This window comes from Terrapene carolina, unplaced genomic scaffold (assembly GCF_002925995.2).
Source record: "Terrapene carolina triunguis isolate 2854851 unplaced genomic scaffold, T_m_triunguis-2.0 Scaffold58, whole genome shotgun sequence".
NCBI classification, from domain to species: domain Eukaryota; kingdom Metazoa; phylum Chordata; order Testudines; family Emydidae; genus Terrapene; species Terrapene triunguis.
This window is the reverse complement of record NW_020664409.1, coordinates 86,400,021-86,421,070: the sequence shown is the minus strand read 5'-3', so window position 1 is coordinate 86,421,070 and position 21,050 is coordinate 86,400,021. Positions and strand designations below refer to the sequence as shown.

Here is a 21,050-nt window from a genome sequence, read left to right as displayed (position 1 = left end):
ACTCTTTAACCCTGAAATTACGATACAAAATAACACACGTGGCATTCATCCTATAGCTGGGTTTACTAGGACATGTGCTATGCAAGCTTTATTCATGCTTCACCTCTTCATTCCCGTCTGTGCAGAACCAAACCATATTGATTTTAATGACTGCACCTCTTCCCTCCCCTCTCCAGGTCATCCACAAGTCTTATGTGCTGGTTCGCACAATATTTCAAGACTACTATGCTAGATTTGATAATTGTTTTTAAATTAATTCTATATGCTAATATATGTTAATATAGGATGACTGGCCCAATATGCAATAATAATATTATTAACCCTTTCGACCCCAGTAGTTAGCCAGTATTCAGAGTCTTGCAGATTGTTTACATTAGGGAAGAAGTTGATGATAAAATCAGGCATTTCTGTGATGGAATCCTGATATTTTCAGAGAATGTCCAAAGTCCCGTTCCTCTGAACACAGTAGGAATCAAGTGGCTGTAGCTTACTTGCTCAATATCCTTTTCCCCAGCCAGTATGCTACCCCAAAAGCTCTCCATGCTGTCTTCTTTGTCTGCTCCTGTATGTTTTTTTGGCTGCTTCTGCTCATACACAGACACAGCTCTACCAAAATAATATCCCGTCCTCTGAATTTTCATTTAAACCTCCGTAAAACCCCTCTATCTGTATAACTCCTGAAAGGTCTTGCATACGCTGATGTTGGCGATAGTGGCTGTTATTGCTTCAGCTATCTTACTCCAAAAGGAGATTAACTGTGATTTACATTTATCCTGAATAAAGGGTAACTATTACTCCAACCAGCTTCAATAAAGTTTCACCAGCCCCCAGCCTTTTATGTAGGGATCTTAACTGGAGAAAGTATGGATTATTTCCCAAATGAAAACAACTTGAGATACTGGACCAGATTCTGCCCCTTTTGTACATTGGTGTAATTCAGTTGACTAATGTTGTTACTCCAGCAGTGTGAAATAAAAATCAGGTCCGCTGCCTTGCAAAGATACTATATAAAGTAAAAAGCAGTTGAATGGAAACAAATGGGCTAAACCTGTGAACTGAAGGAAAGAATAGGTCAGCTCCTTGGCCTCATTCCAGACTAAATTAGTCTAAATTCACAGTGAAAAACTACATTCCTTCTTCAAGTGGTTGCACATGTCCATTCCACCCTTGGTGCTTATGTGACAGGAAACCTGCTTTGCCTCTCAGTGGTGGTGTCTCCATCCTTACAAGAGTCTGGTCCCCCAGCACCACTGCCATTGATTCAACCTCTGGCAGTGCAATTTCCCACTTTTTGAACAGGTGGCCATTTTGATGGGCCAGTCGAGGTTGACATACCAATCCCCGTATTTCGAGCACTGCGGAAGTGAGATCTAGTCTCCAGTTTGCTTCTACCCTTCCTCCCCCCCATCCTTTCTATCTCTCTTCAGGAACCACTCTCACGAGAAACTCCTTGTCCAGGAAGCGCAGTCGCTCCTTTGCTTGGGAGCCATAGGGGAGGGGCATTTGGTCTCAGAGGGAACAGATTTTATTCCCGATATTTCCTAATTCCAAAAGCGAAGGGAGGGATGTCTCAGACCAATTTTAAATCAGCATCAACTCAAGAAACTCTTTAAAAGGATAACGTTTTGGATGGTCACCCTAACTTCTGTTATCCCTTTCCTGGGCAGGAGTAAGGCTCTGAAGTTGTGCCTGCTCAATACTCTGCACACAATACTGAACACTCTAATGAGCCAAAAAGGCTGTCTGACGGACTGCCCAGCCTAATTGGCTGAAGAAGCCCACAAGCCAGTTCTTAAGCTCAGCAGCAGCAGCAGCTTGCTGACTGCTCACTGACTCTGTCTCCCTGTGCTTGTCTCTCACCAAACCCTGTTCCTGCTCTGTTCCTCCACATCTCCAGCCCAAATCCTGTCCTGCACCCTGCCTTGTTCCCATCCTGTCCCAGCTTTGCTCCTGGTTTAGAACCAGCCCTGCTCCTGCCTTCCTTGACTCCTGGTAATCTGGTTCCAACCCTTGGATCTGATACCTGACTCTGTCTTCACCCTTGTCTCTGGCATTTGTACTCTGACTTCGGTTCTGACCCTTGGCTCTGATTCCTGACTGCATCTCTGTCTCAACCCTTGGTTCTGGCATTTGGACTCTGACCACAAGGCCTGATTCCCACTCTGACCTTTAGGCCTGACTGCCACTCCGACCACTAGGCATAACTGCCTATGACCTGATCTCCTGACCTTGGTACATTGCCCCCAGTTTAAAAGATGCCTATTTCTATGCGACAATCACTAAACGTCACAGGAAGTACTTCCAATTTCTGGTAAATCAAAATCGTTACCAATTCACTATACTACCTTCTGACCTATCAGCAGCTCAAGGGCTTTTACAAAGGTCATGGCAGTATTAGCTGCTTTCCTTCAAAGATCAGGAATGCAGACTTACCCCTACCTAGATGACTGGCTTGTCAAGGTCCAATCCAGACAGCAGGTATGAGCAGTGTTACCATGATCCAGTCAACATTCAATGCTCTGGGACTGTTAATCAACACAGAAAAGTCTCCCCAGTCCAAAGGATAGGGTTTATAGGGGCTTTACTGAACTCATCTGAAGACAGGGTTTTTTTCCAGACTCCAGGTTCCAGGCAATTTGAGCAATTGGTTTGAAGGGTCGCCTGATCATAACAGCACAAAATTGTTTGAGGCTTCTAGGTCACATGGCTTCTTGCACCTATATGGTTCAATACGTCAGGCTGACTCAAAATTCTTCAGGGCTGGTTGTCATAAGTCTACTCAATAAGCCACTATCAACTGGACTCTGTGGTAAGAGTGCTCTCCCATGTCTTCATCTCTCTAAATTGGTGGACAAATCCAGCCAAGGCATGTGTAGGCTTTCCATTGCCCACCTGCAACTGACTCACATGCTAGCAACATGCTTTGGCCCTAGGATGGTAAGCCCACCTAAGTTCTCTATAGACACAGGGTTGATTGTCCTCAGAGGACTTACTTTTATACATCAGTGCCTGGGAAATGAAAGCTGTAAGACTGATGTGCAAGATATTTCTATCACAGATCAGGGGAGGCAGCCTATTAGTCCTCACAGACAACACAACAGCAATGTTTTACCTCAACAAGCAGATGGGTGTCCACTCTTCTCCACTGTGTCAAGAAATGACTCTATTCTGGGAGTATTCCCAACTCAGTAGATCTAGAAGCATCTTACCTGCAGGGCATGCAGAATGACCTAACAGACCACCTGAGCAGATCATATACTATTCCTTGGGGCATTCTGCACCCAAAAAAAATTAAAAATTCTGCACACAATATTTTAAAATTCTGCAAATTTTATTTATCAAAATAACACCAGTTTCAATTATTTTGGTAATTTATTTCAAAATACCTGTCAGCAAGTATGTCTGTAACAATACAAACACACACAAAATTTTCCCCAGGAGTAGAGATTTAAAGAAACCCCTATGACAACCCAGTTATTGTTTCTCTGCCCCCTTCCCCCTCTCCAGAGCCCATCTGTGCCCCCCCCCCAGCCAATACACCCGAACCCCTTCCTCCCAAGAGCCCAACTGCGGGACCCCCCAGCCCAGATACCTACACCCCCTCTCACCCAGAGCCCAGCTGTGCCCCCAACTTGGCCAGACACCTGTCCCCCTTCCCCCTCCCCGAAGCCAAGGGATGCAGAGGGAGAAACAGACTGATGCTCGGTCCCAGACTTGCACAAAGTTTCTTGTGTGCTGCCCTCTCCTTCCCTCGGGGTGTGCTGGGAACTGCAGCCGCCAGGAACCCTCTAGCTCCCTCTCTCTTCCCCCAACAGTGTCTTCTATGTGCAAGTTGGGCTCTGATGAGTCCAGTGGTTCCTAGTGGCGGCTAGCAGCACTGCAGCCCATTTCTGTGGGGAAAGTAAATTGTTTGTGCATAATGTTAATTTCTGCAAAATTCTGCACTGTGCAGTGTTGCAGAATTCCCCAAGGAGTAATTTACAAATCACAAATAGTCTGTTCACCCATATGTGACTAGATACTTCTTCTAGCAGTAGGAGTTTCCCCAAATAGACCTACTTGCAACAAAGTCCAACAAAAAGTGTCAGCAGTTCTGTTCCCTACAGGGCCACAGCCTACATGCCATGACAGATGACTTATTTACTAATGTGGTCAAGCATAACCCTCTTCTCTCTTCCACCGGTTCTGCTCGTTCACAGGGTATTGCTAAACATAAGAGAGGACCAGGACAGCAGACTTATAGCCCCAGCATGGCCCCCGGCACTGGTTCTCCACTCTCCTGGCGCTGTCAGTGAAACCTCCAATGTCACTTCCACTGGACTAGGACCAAATCTCCCAGGATCCTAGTTGCCTTCTTCACCTGAGCCTACAATCTCTTCACATAACTGCAAGGATGCTCCACTAGAAAGCAGTCTTGCTTGAAAGAGGTTCAAGAGATCCTCCTATATAGTAGAAAGCCTTCTACAATAGCTACTTACCTTGCTAAATAGAGGCATATCTCCATCTGGTCTCACCAAAATGCAGTGTTACTGAACAGTTCTTCAGTTCAACATGTTCAGGACTACTTATAAAACCTGAAACATCAAGATTTGGCAGTTAGTTCCACCAAAGTATATCTTGACACTATTTCAGCTTTCCATCCTAAGGTGGATAGTGACTCTATTTTCTCCAATGACATGTCTCTAAGTTTTTAAACTGCTTAGTTAAATCATATCCTCAAATGCAAAACACTATTCCCTCATGGGATCTAAACGTACTATTGTTAAGGCTTATGGGTCCCCCATTTGAATCATTGGCTACCTTTTCTCTCCTGCTTCTATCAGTGAAGATATTTTTTTTCTGGTGGTCATTACCTTGGCCAGAAGGGTAGGGGAGCTGCAGGCATTAATGTTGTGGCCTGCATATACAATCTGTTTTAAGGATAAGGTTTGCCAGTGCCCTCATCTGAAGTTCTTCCCAAAAGTGGTTTACTCTTTCCACAATTACCAGCCAATTTATTTGCCTGTTTTCTGCCCACAACCATATACAAATAGGGAGGAAGAATGTTTGCATACTTTGGATGTCAGAAAAGCCTTTCAGTGTTACCTAGATTGAACCAGACACTTTTGTAAATTATCCCAGCTGTTCATAGCAGTGACTGACAGAGAGAGAGGTCAATCACTCTCCATTTAGAGAATTTCTTTGTGGATTGCATCCTGTATATGTATGTGCCGTAGGTTGGCTAATGTCACTCTGCATGACACAGTCACAGTTCAGTTGACGAGGTCACAATTGGTCTTGGTGGCTTTTGGGGCAAGTTTCCAGAGATGATGCTAACGGGCATTGAGTTGTTCTCCAACCTGTATTAAAATGGACTCCTCTTCTATGGCTTGTGAATCACCAAGAGTGAAATGCACATACATAATCACTTGAAGAAGAAAAAATAGTTACTAACCTGTTCTGTAACTGTTATTCTTCGAGTCATTTTGTTTATGTCCATTCCATGACCCGCCCTCCCGCCCCTCTACATTGGAATTTCAGCAAGAAGGAACTGAGCAGGGCTAAAGGTGGCTTTGGCCATTATACTGAATGTAGTGGCGCCAGGGGGAGCTCAAGCCACCTAGAAGGTACCTCTGGGGGAAAAAGGTTCCAGTGGCCATGCCCTGGCCTCAGAGACACCAAGACTGGCATGGACAAGTGTGACACATCTAAAAGTACAACAATTACAGAACAGGTTAGTAACTGTTTTTTAATAGCAAAAAATTTACTGTGCATGTGCAACATCTATTTTACTAAACAAAACAATTTGTACTTTTTCCCAGACCAAAAACTTTATCCAAATTGTAGGCTAAATGCTCTAAAAACTTTCCATTAAAAAGAGAGAGAGAGAGAGAGAGAGAGAGAGAGACCGGAGTACAAACAAACATCAGCTTCAGCACTGAATTGTACTTTTATATCTTAAATGTGCAGATAGATCTGTTTCAAATATTGTTAAAAAAAGACAAAAGAATCACACCTTGCCTGGCATAAAGTCCTGAAGACAAAAGGTTAGGATGGAAATTCTGAAAGGCCATTAACAACAGAAGTGGTCATAAAAGTGTGTGTGTGTGTGTGTGTGTGTGTGTGTGAAGAGAGAGAGAGAGAGAGAGAGCGGGAGGAAAATGCAGCTATGAGTATGCTCACATTCTTATCAATATCAAATGGGCACTTTGGGATTCTTTTCATCACAGTCACCTTAACAAAAAATGACAAAAAAAAAAAAAAGAAGAGATCTGGTAATATTAAAATAGCTTTAGTCTCAAGGAAATCAAACAAAAAAGATTAGAATAGAAGAGCAATAAAAATTTCTCTTGCAAGTTTGCCAACTTTTAGTAGTAGTATTTTCATTTAAAAATCTGTTTCTTCGTCTCTTTTTTGCCTGTGTAATGAGGCAGCCATTCTCAAGGATGTACAGACAAAGAAAGTGGTTTCCTTGGTTATGGGAACTTCAGTAAATGAAAGCTCTCAGAAAAGCCCCTCCTTTTCTGATTTTTTCCCTTTCATTTTGGCAGCCTATATATTAGCTTGCAATACAGAGAATCAAAACCAAGGAGTTCATTCTGGCTTTTGTTATATTGTTGGGTTTGGTTTGGTTTGGTTTGGTTTGGTTTCTCTCCATTTATTTTGTGAAGGAAGCTAAAGCTGTGGTTGTGTGGAATTAAGAGAGGGATATAAATTAAAAAAAAAAAAAAAACACCCTCTGCAATACACTAGTGAGTGTTTGCCTTTGTTAGGGCTGAGATGGATGTGAGGGAGTTTATTCAACTGCATAATGTTTTCAGCAATGGCCACAAAGGTTCTCTTATCAGAATATGCAGGAACTATGTATGTCTGTGCTGACAGGACATTTTCTGTAGTATCCACATTTAAAAATAAGAAGACAGATGCCATCAGTATGTAGTTTATCATTAGTACCTGCCTGACAGATGGTGTTTTGAGAATTTATGAATTGGGGCTAAACCTAAAAGTCTCCACCTAGCTTTCACTCAGCTCTTCATCAGGCAACATTTCTACTAAAGGCAGAGTAAATAATGGGTAAAAACTTGGTAAAACCTTCAGGACTTAGCCCCGAATGCTTTTGACTTATTTTTAGATTATCAGATAAAGGTGTCACGGTAGTATGACATATTATTCTATATTGAGGGTTTTTTTAGCCTGTATGATAGTTAGTTGCCTTTGGATTCTAGAATAGTAGAACTGTCTTAATATTTTTTCTAGCTGTGAATCTAGATCCTTTCACTTCTGAAGCCCTATAGCAGGGATCGGCAACCTTTGGCACGTGGCCCATCAGGGAAATCCACTGGCAGGCTGGGATGGTTTGTTTACCTGCAGCATCCACAGCTTTGGCTGATCGTAGCTCCCACTGGCCGCAGTTCACCATTCCAGGCCAATGGGGGCAGCGGGAAGTGGCGGCCAGCACATCCTTTGGCCCGTGCCTCTTCCTGCAGCCCCCATTGGCCTGGACCGGCAAACCGCAGTCAGTGGAAGCTGCGATAGTCCGAATCTGCGGACTCTGCAGGTAAACAAACAGTCCCGGCCCACCAGCGGATTTCCCTCACAGGCCGCGTGCCAAAGGTTGCTGATCACTGCCCTACAGTATGATTTCGGCACAACCTCTGTTCTGGGACACTTGAACTGGGAATGGGGGACACGTGAACACTCAAAGGCTTGGGTGAAAGTAGGCTGTAGTATTCATAAAGAATAATTGAATCATACATGTCCTTTTTCCTTGAATGGTGAATTATTCAAAATTAGTCATGTAACATTTTTTTTATATTCCCTAATTGGATGGGGGTAATTTTAACAGGAAATGGGAGGACATAATTAAGTCACAGGGCCTTTGAATCTTTGAAAAATAGGGTGAGAGCCATTTTTGGAGTTAGGAGGAGCTAGGCTAGCAGGATCTGTGAAATTTTTAGGACATTTCAAACCTTTCTCAAACTGATCAGATGCCACTGTTAGACTGGGATAGATTTAAAATGAATTTTCTCTGTTACAGGCATGCAAGTTTCCTGTGACATTTATGCACAGTTCCAGAGATTGCACCCAGATCCTAGAGTGGTTTATTTAATTGCTTCAGTACTGTTTTGTCAGGGAGATAGAGCCAGGTCTTCCTTGTGTTGAATTCTTTTGCTCTGTTTCTGTCCTCCCCATGCTGCTCTTTGTGCGGCAGGCTCCTTATTTCATCTTCTTGAAGAAGGTTAAACCATTCAGAAGTGGGACACACGATAAAACTTCAGTAAGCTAAGAGAATGGGGATGCTCAGAGAAGAGTGTACTATTTGTTACTAATACCCATTTTAGTAGTAATTATTTTGAAGTTTAATATTGGTTAACAGCGCTGTTTTCTCTGTGGGGAGGGTAGGTTCCCATTCTTTTAAGCTCTTCGGGTTTTTGTTGTTGTTTTGTGTTTGTTTGTTTGTTTGTTGTTATTTTTCCTTTCATTCACTTCTACATGGTTTACTCCCCCTCGGCGTGGCCAGACTGTAGCTACCTCACATGCCTTAGAAAAGCATTTTCTTGATAGACAGTAAAATGAAATTTACTGCAGCTAGAGCATAAAATGTTGAGGCAACCAAAAGTAGCTTACAGGTGGTATAAAGTCTAGTCCCCTGCAACCTGTTTGATGTGAACTCCCATTGATGGGGAGGGAATCTTCCCAGTTCAATATCTCTCCTACCCCTGGTAACATGAAGGCCTGGTAGGTTGGGCCTTCTGGGGCCAAGTCTACAAAACCTACTAAAACTAGAACATAAAACTATTTTTCTGGGAACTCAACTGGGACCCTGAAGCAGACCTTGATATCAGGGGTGTTTTTTCAGGAACATATGACAAGGAATGCAGTTGTTCCTGGCCCTAGTACAGCAAGGGGAGCATGTAACAGACAAGGCTCATGAGGGGAACAATAGCAGATGTGGGCCTCTGCTCCTTGCTTAGGAAGGGTTTTGTGCTACTGGATCAGTGGTATGCATGAATTCATTCACTAGCAGTGTTGTGAATTTTGATGATATTATGGTGAGTCTCGCAGTATGTGGTGTCTTTCTTAAAGCACCAGCTGCTGGAGGCAACTGATTACAAGAGAATTTCAGCTTCTATTTTTTTAAAAGAATGAAAAGGAGAGAAAATTCTGAAAATGTGACTTGAATGCACCCTAAAAGCTCATAAATCACATAGCAAATAAATAGAATCCAAAATGTAACATTTTAAAAATCTTCATGATTTTTAAGCAACCTTGTGATTTTGTGGGGCCTGACTCATTATTTTTGAATACTTGGAGTTGGCAATACTGCACTGGCTAATGCACTGTCTATGCCTCTTGCCTGACCTTATCTTTCCTTTTAGTGAGTTTTGTACTGCATTATACAAGTGGTACAGCCTCTGAGACGCATCTTTACTATCTGAATACTTGTTCTAATCAATTCCATATTCAGTTCCTCATCACCATACCATCTGAGCATCTTCCAGTAGTGTTTTAAGCAACCTGGCTAATACCTGGCACATATAGTTTATTCTCACTGTCATCCTTTCCATAGGGGGCCATGTATTTCCACCTTATATAGTACAAATTCAGGATTATTGCTATCTTATGGCTGCATGGTCAGGGAGGGAGACACTAACATAATGTGAGGTTTATTTTCTGTCAGTAACAGGGCATTTGCTGACCCACTCATATTTTAGTACACAGCATTTAATTAAAGAGCAAAGATAACTGAAACTTGCTAATATTTATTGTACATGTGGATGCATTTGTATTCCTTCAACTGTGTTTAGGGAAAGAGAGAATATTTCTAAAGCACACATGGTGTACTTAAGGGAAGAAATTATAGTGTATCTCAGTTTGGTAATAAGTCCCTGTACTGTATTAAAAGTGGCACTGGCAGCAATGCCTATGATTAAAGTCCCACAGTGGTTTCCATTATAAGACTCCATTTTCAGTTACTTATAACTTTGTAAAACTGTATTCATTCAGGCTGAAATTTCCATAGCAGGGGTCTGATTTCTTTTTGGAAAGTTTTAGCAAAGCCAGCCGTTTCCAAGAGGAAAATGAGGTAAAACACATGGTTGTGTTCATGTTAAAAAATTCTTACAGACGTTGCATTGAGAAGTTCCAGCTCACCCAAGGTTTGGAATTAGAAATGTGGCAGGGAGTTTACGGTGGTTTCAGCGACATGCCTTTTCTATTCCCATGAAAATTCACCCAAATTTGGTCAAGCTATGAGCCTCTGAAAAATCACACTTCACACATGCTTAGTAGACACTTAGTAAGTTTGGCAGCTAAATTATCTAAAAATTCTCTCTCAGCTATTTTTAATTATTGCCAGCCAGATGTCTAAACGTAAGAAAACTCAGGCTAAAACAAAACAGTGAACCAATGAAAGAAAAGAAAGAGGAGAGAGAAAAATAGATGAGAGAAAAAAGGCAGGTGGGATTTTGCATCTCCAGTATTTATCAATTAAATGTAGAGATGGTGAAAATTTTCAGGTCAAATGTTTTTTTCCACAGGCAAATGCTGTTTTGTCAACATCAAAACTTTCTCTGGGAACTTGTAGATTTAGACAAAATTCCATTTAGAAAATGAAAAAAAAAATCAGTAAGGTTAAAATGGAACGTTTCAATCTTATACGAATAAAATGTTTCAATTTTTGTGTCAAAATTAAATTGTTTATAAATTTATTAACCTTTTATTATATTATAAATTATAAAGTAATAACAAAAAAGTCAAAATCAGAAGAATAGTTTTGACTGTTATCAAAATTGACATTTTGATTGACCTGAGCCATTTTTTTTCAGAATTTGCATTTCATGGGAAATATTGTTTTTTTGTTTGTTTGTTTGTTTTGTTTTTTTAATACAATTTTGAGTTGAACAGAAATTCAGAGTTTTGACTGGCTCTAATTAAAATGTTAGCTAAAACCCACCAATCTTTTCTTGTGGGTATCAAGTATGCATATTCGCCCAAATACACTGAAGCCAGTGGTCTTACTCCAGTGAATAATTTAGCCTTTTTTGTTGTTGTTGAAAGGGGTAGATGCCTCAACTTGAAATTCTGGAATGAAAATTTCATAGTATAAATACCACATAAGCTCTTTGTTTGTTTGATTTGCATTTCTAATTTTTAGGCATGATCTTTGTATGTATGAAAGAAGTATTTGGTTGTTTGTTTTCATCGGCTTACAAATTATTATTTGAATGAAATCAATTAAAGAAACTGAGAAGTTAAACCTTGTTAAAATATTCATTTTAAATGTAAAGAAGTAGATTATTTTTCATTAAGAGGGATATTTTAAATGTTATCATATGTATTTTGAATTATCATAATTTTTGGTTTTATTACCGTAATTTGAAAATTGCAGCTGGCCACTGTGGTGTTCCAGATCTCATAGTCAATGGTCAAGTGATTGGAGAGAATTATGGATACAGAGACACAGTTGTGTACCAGTGCAACCCTGGTTTTCGCTTGATTGGTTCTTCTGTACGAATATGCCAACAAGATCACAATTGGTCTGGTCAGCTTCCATCCTGTGTGCGTAAGTAAGCATGGAAAAAGATATCTTATTTGTGCAATATGTGTACTGCTTACATTAGCTTATTGGACAAGTGCCCAAGTTCCATTTTCAAAGGTGATTTAGGGCCAGATTTTTAAAAGATAAGGCTCCTATAGAGCCTAGGCACGTAATTCCTATTTAAATTAATAGGAATTAGGCACCTAGCGCTTTTGAAAATTCCACTTGATGTTCATCTGCATCTTGAGGCCCCTAAATACCCTTGAAAATCTGGCCCCTCAGAGACTGGCTCACTGAATATCAGTGCGGGACTAAGGAGCATAAGTGCCTTTGTCGCTTTTGAAAATGCTTTTGAAGATATCACCTGAAAGTTATGTGTATTTACTATTGATCAGTAGAAAGAGTTGTTAGATCTCAAATTATACTGTTAGCATTGAAGACTGAAATGTTCACATTAAGAAACTTGTTTCATTTTCACTGAGATTTTATTACTTTTTTCATCAATAGTGTGTTATGAAAATTAGGGTCTTCATGTATGTTAACTGGGTTAACATGTCACATAAATTAACCTCATATGTGAAAAAATAAGTTTTTTCTTTAAATAGATTATTTTTAGTAAACCTGGGTTATGGTGAAAAAGAGAGGATGCAAAAAATTGGTATTCTGTGTATTTATTTATTAAGAATGGTCCCTTCTGAGACTGCTTGTCCCTTTCATAAGTGTGTATATGAAAAGTAATTGTGGAAATGCCAATTGTGATTCATAATTAGTGTTAAATTAATATTACAGTATTGAAATTATACTAATATTACTGACAATACTCTCTTTTTCATATAGCTAGAACTTTATAATAGAAAGCCCTGGCCATAAAAATCTCAACTAATCACAGTGGAACCAGCTCTATTGTTATCCCATTACCTGCGTTGTTCATTTGTCATTTGATTTACATATGATAGAGGTTTCTGAAAATAATACTTTATTACTATAGTTAATAGTAATAAATTATAAATAAAGTACAGAAGCACACAAACACACACCTCATTGTTCTGTTCCTATTTGTAATCCTTTAGCAGTGGATTAATGCCACTACTCTTTGTGTTCAAGATAGAAATAAGTATTGGACATTAGGGAACAAGTTTATTTGTTGATAATCTTTAAAGCAAGAATGAGACATAGTTCAACAGGAATTTCCAAATCACTGGGTTAACATCAACAGCAAAACTGAAAAAAATTATTGTTCCCTGGTCTTTGCTAACAGCAAAGAAGGTGAACATAGTTTCTTTCTTCACAACCAATTATGGAAGCTATTTTGTTGAACACAGTGGAATTGTGCAGTACAATACGTCAGAAAAGGGCAAGGAGGTTGACTAAAGGATTGTAGCAATGAAAGACATACCATTAAACACTGCAATTGTCCATAACATTACAATAGATTTTTAGAAGTGTCAGTACTGTAAATTCGTGGCTTAATAGAAGTAGACAAAAATAGTGATTTCTCTTTTATTTGTCTATCAGTTATGTTGTTAATGACATTCATAACTTCATTAATGTATTTCTATAGTACTGCATGTTTAGATTTAATGATCATGACCATTTGACGTTAGAAATGCACTGTGCTGAATGCTTAGGCACCATGGACAGATCTTTTATTATTAGCCTTTTGTACCATACGTTCCTAACTGATTAAATGCCATTCAGAAAAAAAAAAAATAAGGAGAATTTTGAGATACAGTTTTAGGTTTAACCTCTTTATCATGTTTAGAAAATAAGGGCCTGATCCCCACAAAGTGCTCAACACCTCCTGAAAGATACTAACCGTGTTCAGTTCCCATTAAGATTAAGTGACTTGACAACTTTAAATACCTCTTGGGAGGCACCTCTCAGTACCTCATATGATCTGACCTTTAGAATTCTACTAAGTAATCATCACTATTACATGGTACCATGAAAAGTGACAGCAGCATGCTCCTGACTCTTGTTTTTTCCTGATGTTAGCTGTTAGCTGTGGTCATCCCGGAAGTCCGATTTATGGAAGAACAAGTGGAAATGGTTTCAACTTCAATGATGTTGTGACTTTCTCTTGTAATACTGGATATGCCATGCAAGGGCCAACAAAAGCACAGTGTCAGGCTAATAGGCAATGGAGCCATCCACCACCGATATGTAAAGGTATGATTACAAATGTTTACAGATTTGGAGGTTACTCTGAATATGAAAAACAAATATAAAAAAAAAAGAAATAAAGGGACAATCTCAAAGCAAAGCATATATGTTTAAAAATCATCATGGGAATTACTAATAGAAAATTAGAGTATTTAAATAGAACACATTTTCTACATCTAATTTTATTTTTCACCACCTAACAGTTAGTTTGCTGTTTGCATTTCACTCAGATTGAACTATGAGACTAAACTGGGCAGTTTCATTTTAGTTCCTATTCTTTTTATTTTCAGGTTCTCATTCATTAGCAAAATTCAGGGGATGGAATTTAAAAGATCTTCACTGAAATTAAAACTAAAATAGAAACATGAAAACATTTCTATGAACATAAAAACTTTTTTTAAATAAAATCTAAATTTGAGGTCTTATACTCACTATTAATGTCTTTTAAAAGCCTATTTTCACATTTTTTCACTGTATTATTGATTTTATAGAAGTGACTTCTTTAACCCAAATTTCATTGTAGCAGATTTTAGAAGCTTTTCCTTTGTACAAATGAAATGACACTTTGTACCAATATGCCCATACAAGACACCCAGGTTAGGCACCTAAATCCATATTTAGGCACCTAAATAAAAGTAATCTGTTCATAAGGCAGATTTCCATTGACTTAACTGGAGACATTGGGCATGCAGCATATCTGAAAAGCATGGCTCTTTTAAATAGGGGACAAATATAGATGTAAGAGCCCAACTTTGAATGTATAGTTTGGCCTGTATAGATAACTTCAGTTATCATTGTGCCTAGTAAGATTCTTAGAAGCACTAAAATGTTGCATTGAGAGTAAATGATTAACACCTTCACTTTTGGATTTTATTATGGATAGGGAATAAATGAAGCAGTATCTTAAAACAAAATAACTCTGATGCTGCACTGTATGCCTATGAATGAAATAGTCATTCTCCAAACCCAATATAAAGATATTATAAACCTTAACTCGGGGACTAGGAGAAGTCGCAGTGTGTTATATACGGTTGAATAGCAATTGTTTTTATCAGACCATAAAAGCAAAGCCACATCACCTTCTGTCATGTCAATATACCCTTGAAATTTTAAGATTTATTTGTATTTGGTTTTACTTTTTATTTTCAATTAATATAAATATACTATTGTTCCCAATAAAAGATTACAGAAGATTATAGCCTAGTTTTCTTGGAGCAGCCCTTTTGCTATTGATCACAGCTTTTACAGCAGTGTCTTTTGAAATTAATATATTGATACACAAGAACTGGAGGGATACAGAAATATGTTTTGAAGATTTAAAAAATTGTCTCCCCTTAGAAAATGTGTAGTTCTCAAGAAATCCTGATTGCATCCAAGTAGAAATAGCATCAAAGAGCTATCCTGCATCTGAGTCAGCATCATGTGGGCTTCCCGAAATTTCCTATAAACTTTGGGTTCTAGGATGATATAGAATGTTAAATCGTATAGTGTATTTATATTCATCTTACTTAATACATTTTCCTTTCAATTAGATTAATTACTCTGCCTTGAGCCCTAGTGAAAAACTATTTACAGAACTTTATTTTTAAATCTTTTATTTGTAGTTAAGAAATTATTATTCTTTTTAAATTCACAATAGAAAACTCCCATTGTGTGCTAAGGGTATATTTCATCTTCAGCCCAATAGCAATACATTATCTTGGTTATGTATTATTCTGAAAGAACTCAAATGTGAAGTTGCGAAACTATTAACTATGGTTTGTAACCTGTCCTTTAAATTGGCTTCTGTACCCAATGACTGGAAAATAGCTAATGTAACGCCAATATTTAAAAAGGGCTCTAGAGGTGATCCTAGTAATTACAGACCAGTAAGTTTAACGTCAGTACCAGGCAAATTAATTGAAACAATAGTAAAGAATAAAATTGTCAGACACATAGAAGAACATAAACTGTTGGGCAAAAGTCAACATGGTTTCTGTAAAGGAAAATCGTGTCTTACGAATCTATTAGAATTCTTTGAAGGGGTCAACAAACATGTGGACAAGGGGGATCCAGTGGACATAGTGTACTTAGATTTCCAGAAAGCCTTTGACAAGGTCCCTCACCAAAGGCTCTTACGTAAATTAAGTTGTCATGGGATAAGAGGGAAGAGTCCTTTCATGGATTGAGAACTGGTTAAAAGGCAGGGAACAAAAGGTAGGAATAAATGGTAAATTCTCAGAATGGAGAGGGGTAACAAGTGGTGTCCCCCAAGTGTCAGTCCTAGGACCAATCCTATTAAACTTATTCATAAATGATCTCGAGAAAAGGGTAAAAAGTGAGGTGGCAAAGTTTGCAGATGATACTAAACTGCTCAAGATAGTTAAGACCAAAGCAGACTGTGAAGAACTTCAAAAAGATCTCACAAAACTAAGTGACTGGGCAACAAAATGGCAAATGAAATTTAATGTGGATAAATGTAAAGTAATGCACACTGGAAGAAATAACCCCAACTATACATACAATATGATGGGAGCTAATTTAGCTACAATGAATCAGGGAAAAGATCTTGGAGTCATCGTGGATAGTTCTCTGAAGACGTCTACGCAGTGTGCAGCGGCGGTCAAAAAAGCAAACAGGATGTTAGGAATCATTAAAAAGGGGATAGAAAATATGACGGAGAGTATCTTATTGCCCTTGTATAAATCCATGGTATGCCCACATCTTGAATACTGCGTACAGATGTGGTCTCCTCATCTCAAAAAAGATATACTGGCATTAGAAAAGGTTCAGAGAAGGGCAACTAAAATGATTAGGGGTTTGGAACGGGTCCCATATGAGGAGAGATTAAAGAGGCTAGGACTTTTCAGCTTGGAAAAGAGGAGACTAAGGGGGGATATAACAGAGGTATATAAAATCATGAGTGATGTAGAGAAAGTAAATAAGGAAAAGTTATTTACTTGTTCCCATAATACAAGAACTAGGGGCCACCAAATGAAATTAATGGGCAGCAGGTTTAAAACAAATAAAAGGAAGTTCTTCCTCACACAGCGCACCGTCAACTTGTGGAACTCCTTGCCTGAAGAGGTTGTGAAGGCTAGAACTATAACTGTTTAACAGAGAACTGGATAAATTCATGGAGGTTAAGCCTGTTAATGGATATTAGCCAGGATGGGTAAGGAAGGGTGTCCCTAGCCTCTGTTTGTCAGAAGGTGGAGATGGATGGCAGGAGAGAGATCACTTGATCATTGCCTGTTGGGTTCACTCCCTCTGGGGCACCTGGCGAAGCTGAGGACCCCAAAGAACCAACCAGGTTGTTCACATCATTAACAAAAGCTCCCTTCAGTGAAAGTTGGAGATAGATAGATAGACAGCTATCTATATATCTATCTTCCCGCCTAAGCTACCCAATGGGAGATGCCAACCAGAGGGGTGTATGCTAAGCCCTGCCCCCCTCGTAGAGACAGGCACCTAACTCCAGGAGACAGGGAGACACCTAGCCCTGCTAATGATTCTCAGCTGTGAACCCTCTCCTGGCACTGTTTTAGCAAGAAGCTGAGGAGCAGGAGGAAGTGGTGCTTTCCTTATCATGATTATTCCAGTGATTAGAGTTTTTACCGGGATGTGAAATCCCAGGTTCAATTGAAGAGGGGTCTCCCACCTTTCAGGAGAGTGCTCTAACCACTGAGCTATGGTACAGTCTGATGTGGGGTTCCCTGAATCTCTCCTGTTGAAGCTGTTCCACTGTAGATAAATAATGAAAGAGTGATTGTGGCAAGAGGACTGGACCCTGTGCCTTCCACCTCCCAAGTGGATGTCCTAACCACGGACTACAGGGTCATCCTCACACTTTCTGCCCCTCTGTGGTCCATTGACTATTTAAATATTTATCCATAGTGGAACAGTCATTGGGCGAGAGAGGGAAAATGACTAAGCTTTAATCACTGGGTTACAAGGTGGGCACCACCTCCTTCTTCTCCTCCTCCGTCTGGATTTTGAAAGGGACTCAATCTGTTAAACAGCTTCTGAGCATGCCTACTGGATTATGCCCTGCATATGACTTATTAGGCCAAATGCCCGTCTTGTCTTGGTTTGTGAATCACTCTAGGGTTTAAATGGGAGAATCTAGCATCCTGATGCCTAGAGTGAAGAAGCATTGCACATGACCAGAGATGGATGTGTAGGTGCCAAAGAAACTTTTACTCTGGAAACTTAGGCACCAAGTGAATTTAGGTTCCTTGCGTGGTTTGATGGGATATTTGCACATCATAATGATCCCAATACTGGGACTTAGGTGCCTAATGGACTTAGGTGCCTAAATCCTTTTGTGCATCCAGACCTCAGTAATAAAGCTATTACAAATTTATTTATAAAACAATATATTATACATGTGTAATCTAAAAATGAGTTTCAAATGTATCACTTTTTTAGTGGTCAACTGTTCTGATCCTGGAATCCCTGCAAATTCCATACGAGAAAGTAAAATAGAACATGGAAATTTCACATATGGAACAGTGGTGTTTTATGACTGCAATCCTGGACATTTTTTATTTGGATCTTCAGTTTTAGTCTGTCAACCAAATGGTCACTGGGATAAGCCACTACCTGAATGTATTAGTAAGTAGATAATGTGTATTTTTCTGTAAGATAAAAAAAAAATGGGCCATATATTTTATGATGTTTTACACTGATTTTGCTGTAAATAGTATATCTGTCTCTTCTGTCTCTCTATGTGGGCACTCAGTTAGATGATGATGGTAGAAATTAGACAGAGAGATCGTATATACATAGGTTTTTAAATGTGTGATAACCATATAAGGCCTCAAAGGCAGCAGAGGTATCCCAGGTCTGTTATACATGGTGTATGAAAGTGTTATCTGTGGAGAGGCCACGCAAAAAAACTCCACTTCTTTGGCATATCATAGAAGAATAATCCGTGGGAGTACTGTGCATCAGTAGAAGAGGTGTTTGGGAGCAGGGGTGTATCCAGTAGGTGTGCAGCTACATGGATGCACTGACTACATGGAACTTTCATAGCAATAAATAATGACACTGGACCTCTAAAGTTGTAGTGGAAGCCGCATAAGAGCTGCAAGGTTTTCAACAACAATCCTTTGAGTTGTACAGGGAGATTCTTTTCCTCAATCCTTTTTGTAGGACCCTTTACAAAGACTTGTTTTTGGATTAGGCTTTCTCTCTTGTATGAGACATCAGGTTGAGAGAGAAAACAAGATAAAGAGTTGTTAACCCAGGCATTTTGGCAACATTTCTGGAAGAGTGTGGACAAATTCTGCATTTATTATTTATCCTTTAGGCAGGATTTTTCTCTTCCCATTTTCTCTCAACAGTTCTCAGTTTTTAATTCTTCCAGGTTTATTTTTTTATATAAATGATCTTCATTCCAGGAGTCTTCCTTATCTTTTATATAGTTTGTAGTTATTTTACAACTCTCATTTGTTAAACTGGCATTAAAGTTTGCAGTCCCTATGAGTAATTGAAGCAGAAAAAACATTACTGGAATGGTGTAGTTGTCAAAAACAGCCATTAGAAATGCAAAAATGTCAGAGTTAAGGTTAAATGTAAAGGAAAGCCAAACATATGAAACCATGAAAATGCGCAGGTAAGGCACTGACATAATCTTAGCTCTGTCTCCATAGCTATGCCCTGAGGGAAAAAGAAAACCAGGGACTCTAAAAGAATCTTATCCATTCATAATAAGCAGTTTCATCTCATCAATAACTACATTATTAAAATGCCTTACTCTTAATCATCTTCTAATTTGACCTTCTTTACAGCCAGGCATAATCCGCAGACAGAATTCATGTTATAGTTGTTTGATTAAAAATAGCATACTAATGGCAGTCTTTCCCTCTTTTCATTAGGGACTCGAACTTGCAGAGTGCTGAGCATTCTTATCCAGAAAGCACATGAGCACATGCTTAATTTTCACATAGCAGTCAAGGGACAAAAGTTAAGCACATGCTTAAATGATTTGCTGGATCGAGGCCAGAATGCTCATCACTTTGCAGAAAACACATGCCAACTATTATACAAATGTGATTAAACACAGACTGAGTGTATCTATAAATGAAAAACTCCAAGACTGAGATCATTAAATTATAATGCTATAATAAAAAGAGCTAAGGTTAGTGAATGACGATCTTCACACAGCATCAAGTCATGTACAGTATGTATTCAACCAATGCTCTGTTATGCACAATTTCAATGCTAAGAACCTTGCAGTCGTCTTCAAATCTAATATGTCCACAACCATAGACTGAATACCTATCTTCGAGCCCTTATGGAAGAAGATGATGACGGGAAGATGGGAGGGTGGAAGTGGCAATTAAATCAGTACAGTGGCTATTCTATTATCAAGATATTTACAGCTATAAGCCATAGTCTTCATGAAGCACTTAGAAAAAATGTCTTTGATCAGACATTAACGCATCACACAAAGTAAGGGTAAAAGAACAAGGAGGAAGAGATGCAAAGCTAGAATCATTATGGGGACTGAAATAAGGTGATTTGGATGCCTTACCACTGAGCATTTTCATAAGTGCAAATGTTTGGTCTCCTTCAAAGTTCAACCTTCGCTCTGAATTCTCTGGGTTTTTAATGGTTGCTTTTAAATAACTACATGCTCTTGTAAGGATTTTTACTTTCAAGTCACTGATATGTACCCTTAAACTTAACAACGTTTTTTTTTTTTTTTTATAGATAAATATAAGAGCAATTAAACCTTACTTGAAAATGTTCCCCATTTCAAATTCCAACTGATGTTTTATTTCTTTTCAGCACTGCAGGGCAAACCTTCATTTCCTTGACATACATAATCCACATGTCTACTGTTCTACAGAGTAGTGCATAAGGCCTTTTTTCTCTTTATTTTATTCTTATAAAATAGATGCCTGTTGGGCTAACCATGATAACTTTCCCATTATTTTATAAAACTTTCTAATACATATTAGATTTCTGAAACAATTTCAATGGCTTTACCAGGATTTAAAATGCAGAACTTTGTAAAATACTATTTTTGACCAATTTCTACAAATGCTTCTTACAAGATTTTGTTATAGGTGTGTTTAAGAGACAAGTAAAAGAAAAAAGTAATCAGCATTACTTATTATGGAATTCTCTCTTTGCTGTCTTCAGTGTAATTACACAATATCAGCTTACATCTCCTTTTCTGCACTGTTGCAGTTAGAGTTTGCTACCAGTGTTGTATATGAAGTTGAACATTGTTCAGGTACCACTGTCAGCACTCCACGCAGCACACACCCTAAAGGTGTAAGGTTAAAAGCTTCTGAGTCAATCTTAATAAAAAGCTAATTCAGCCTTGTCATAACTATAAAGGGAAGGGTAACAGCTCTCTGTGTACAGAGAC

At 38.9% G+C, this 21,050-nt stretch overlaps 1 protein-coding gene across 1 annotated transcript in view; it reads left to right on the top strand.

Moving 5' to 3' along the window:
• Positions 1–21,050, top strand: part of CSMD3 (CUB and Sushi multiple domains 3) — a 1,099,171-nt gene that overhangs the window by 1,000,417 nt on the left and 77,704 nt on the right. Inside the window, exons 55-57 of the mRNA XM_026659890.1 lie at positions 11,372–11,545; positions 13,517–13,690; positions 18,095–18,280. Of these exons, the coding sequence (XP_026515675.1) occupies positions 11,372–11,545; positions 13,517–13,690; positions 18,095–18,280 (534 nt within the window). The remainder of the gene's footprint in view (positions 1–11,371; positions 11,546–13,516; positions 13,691–18,094; positions 18,281–21,050) is intronic.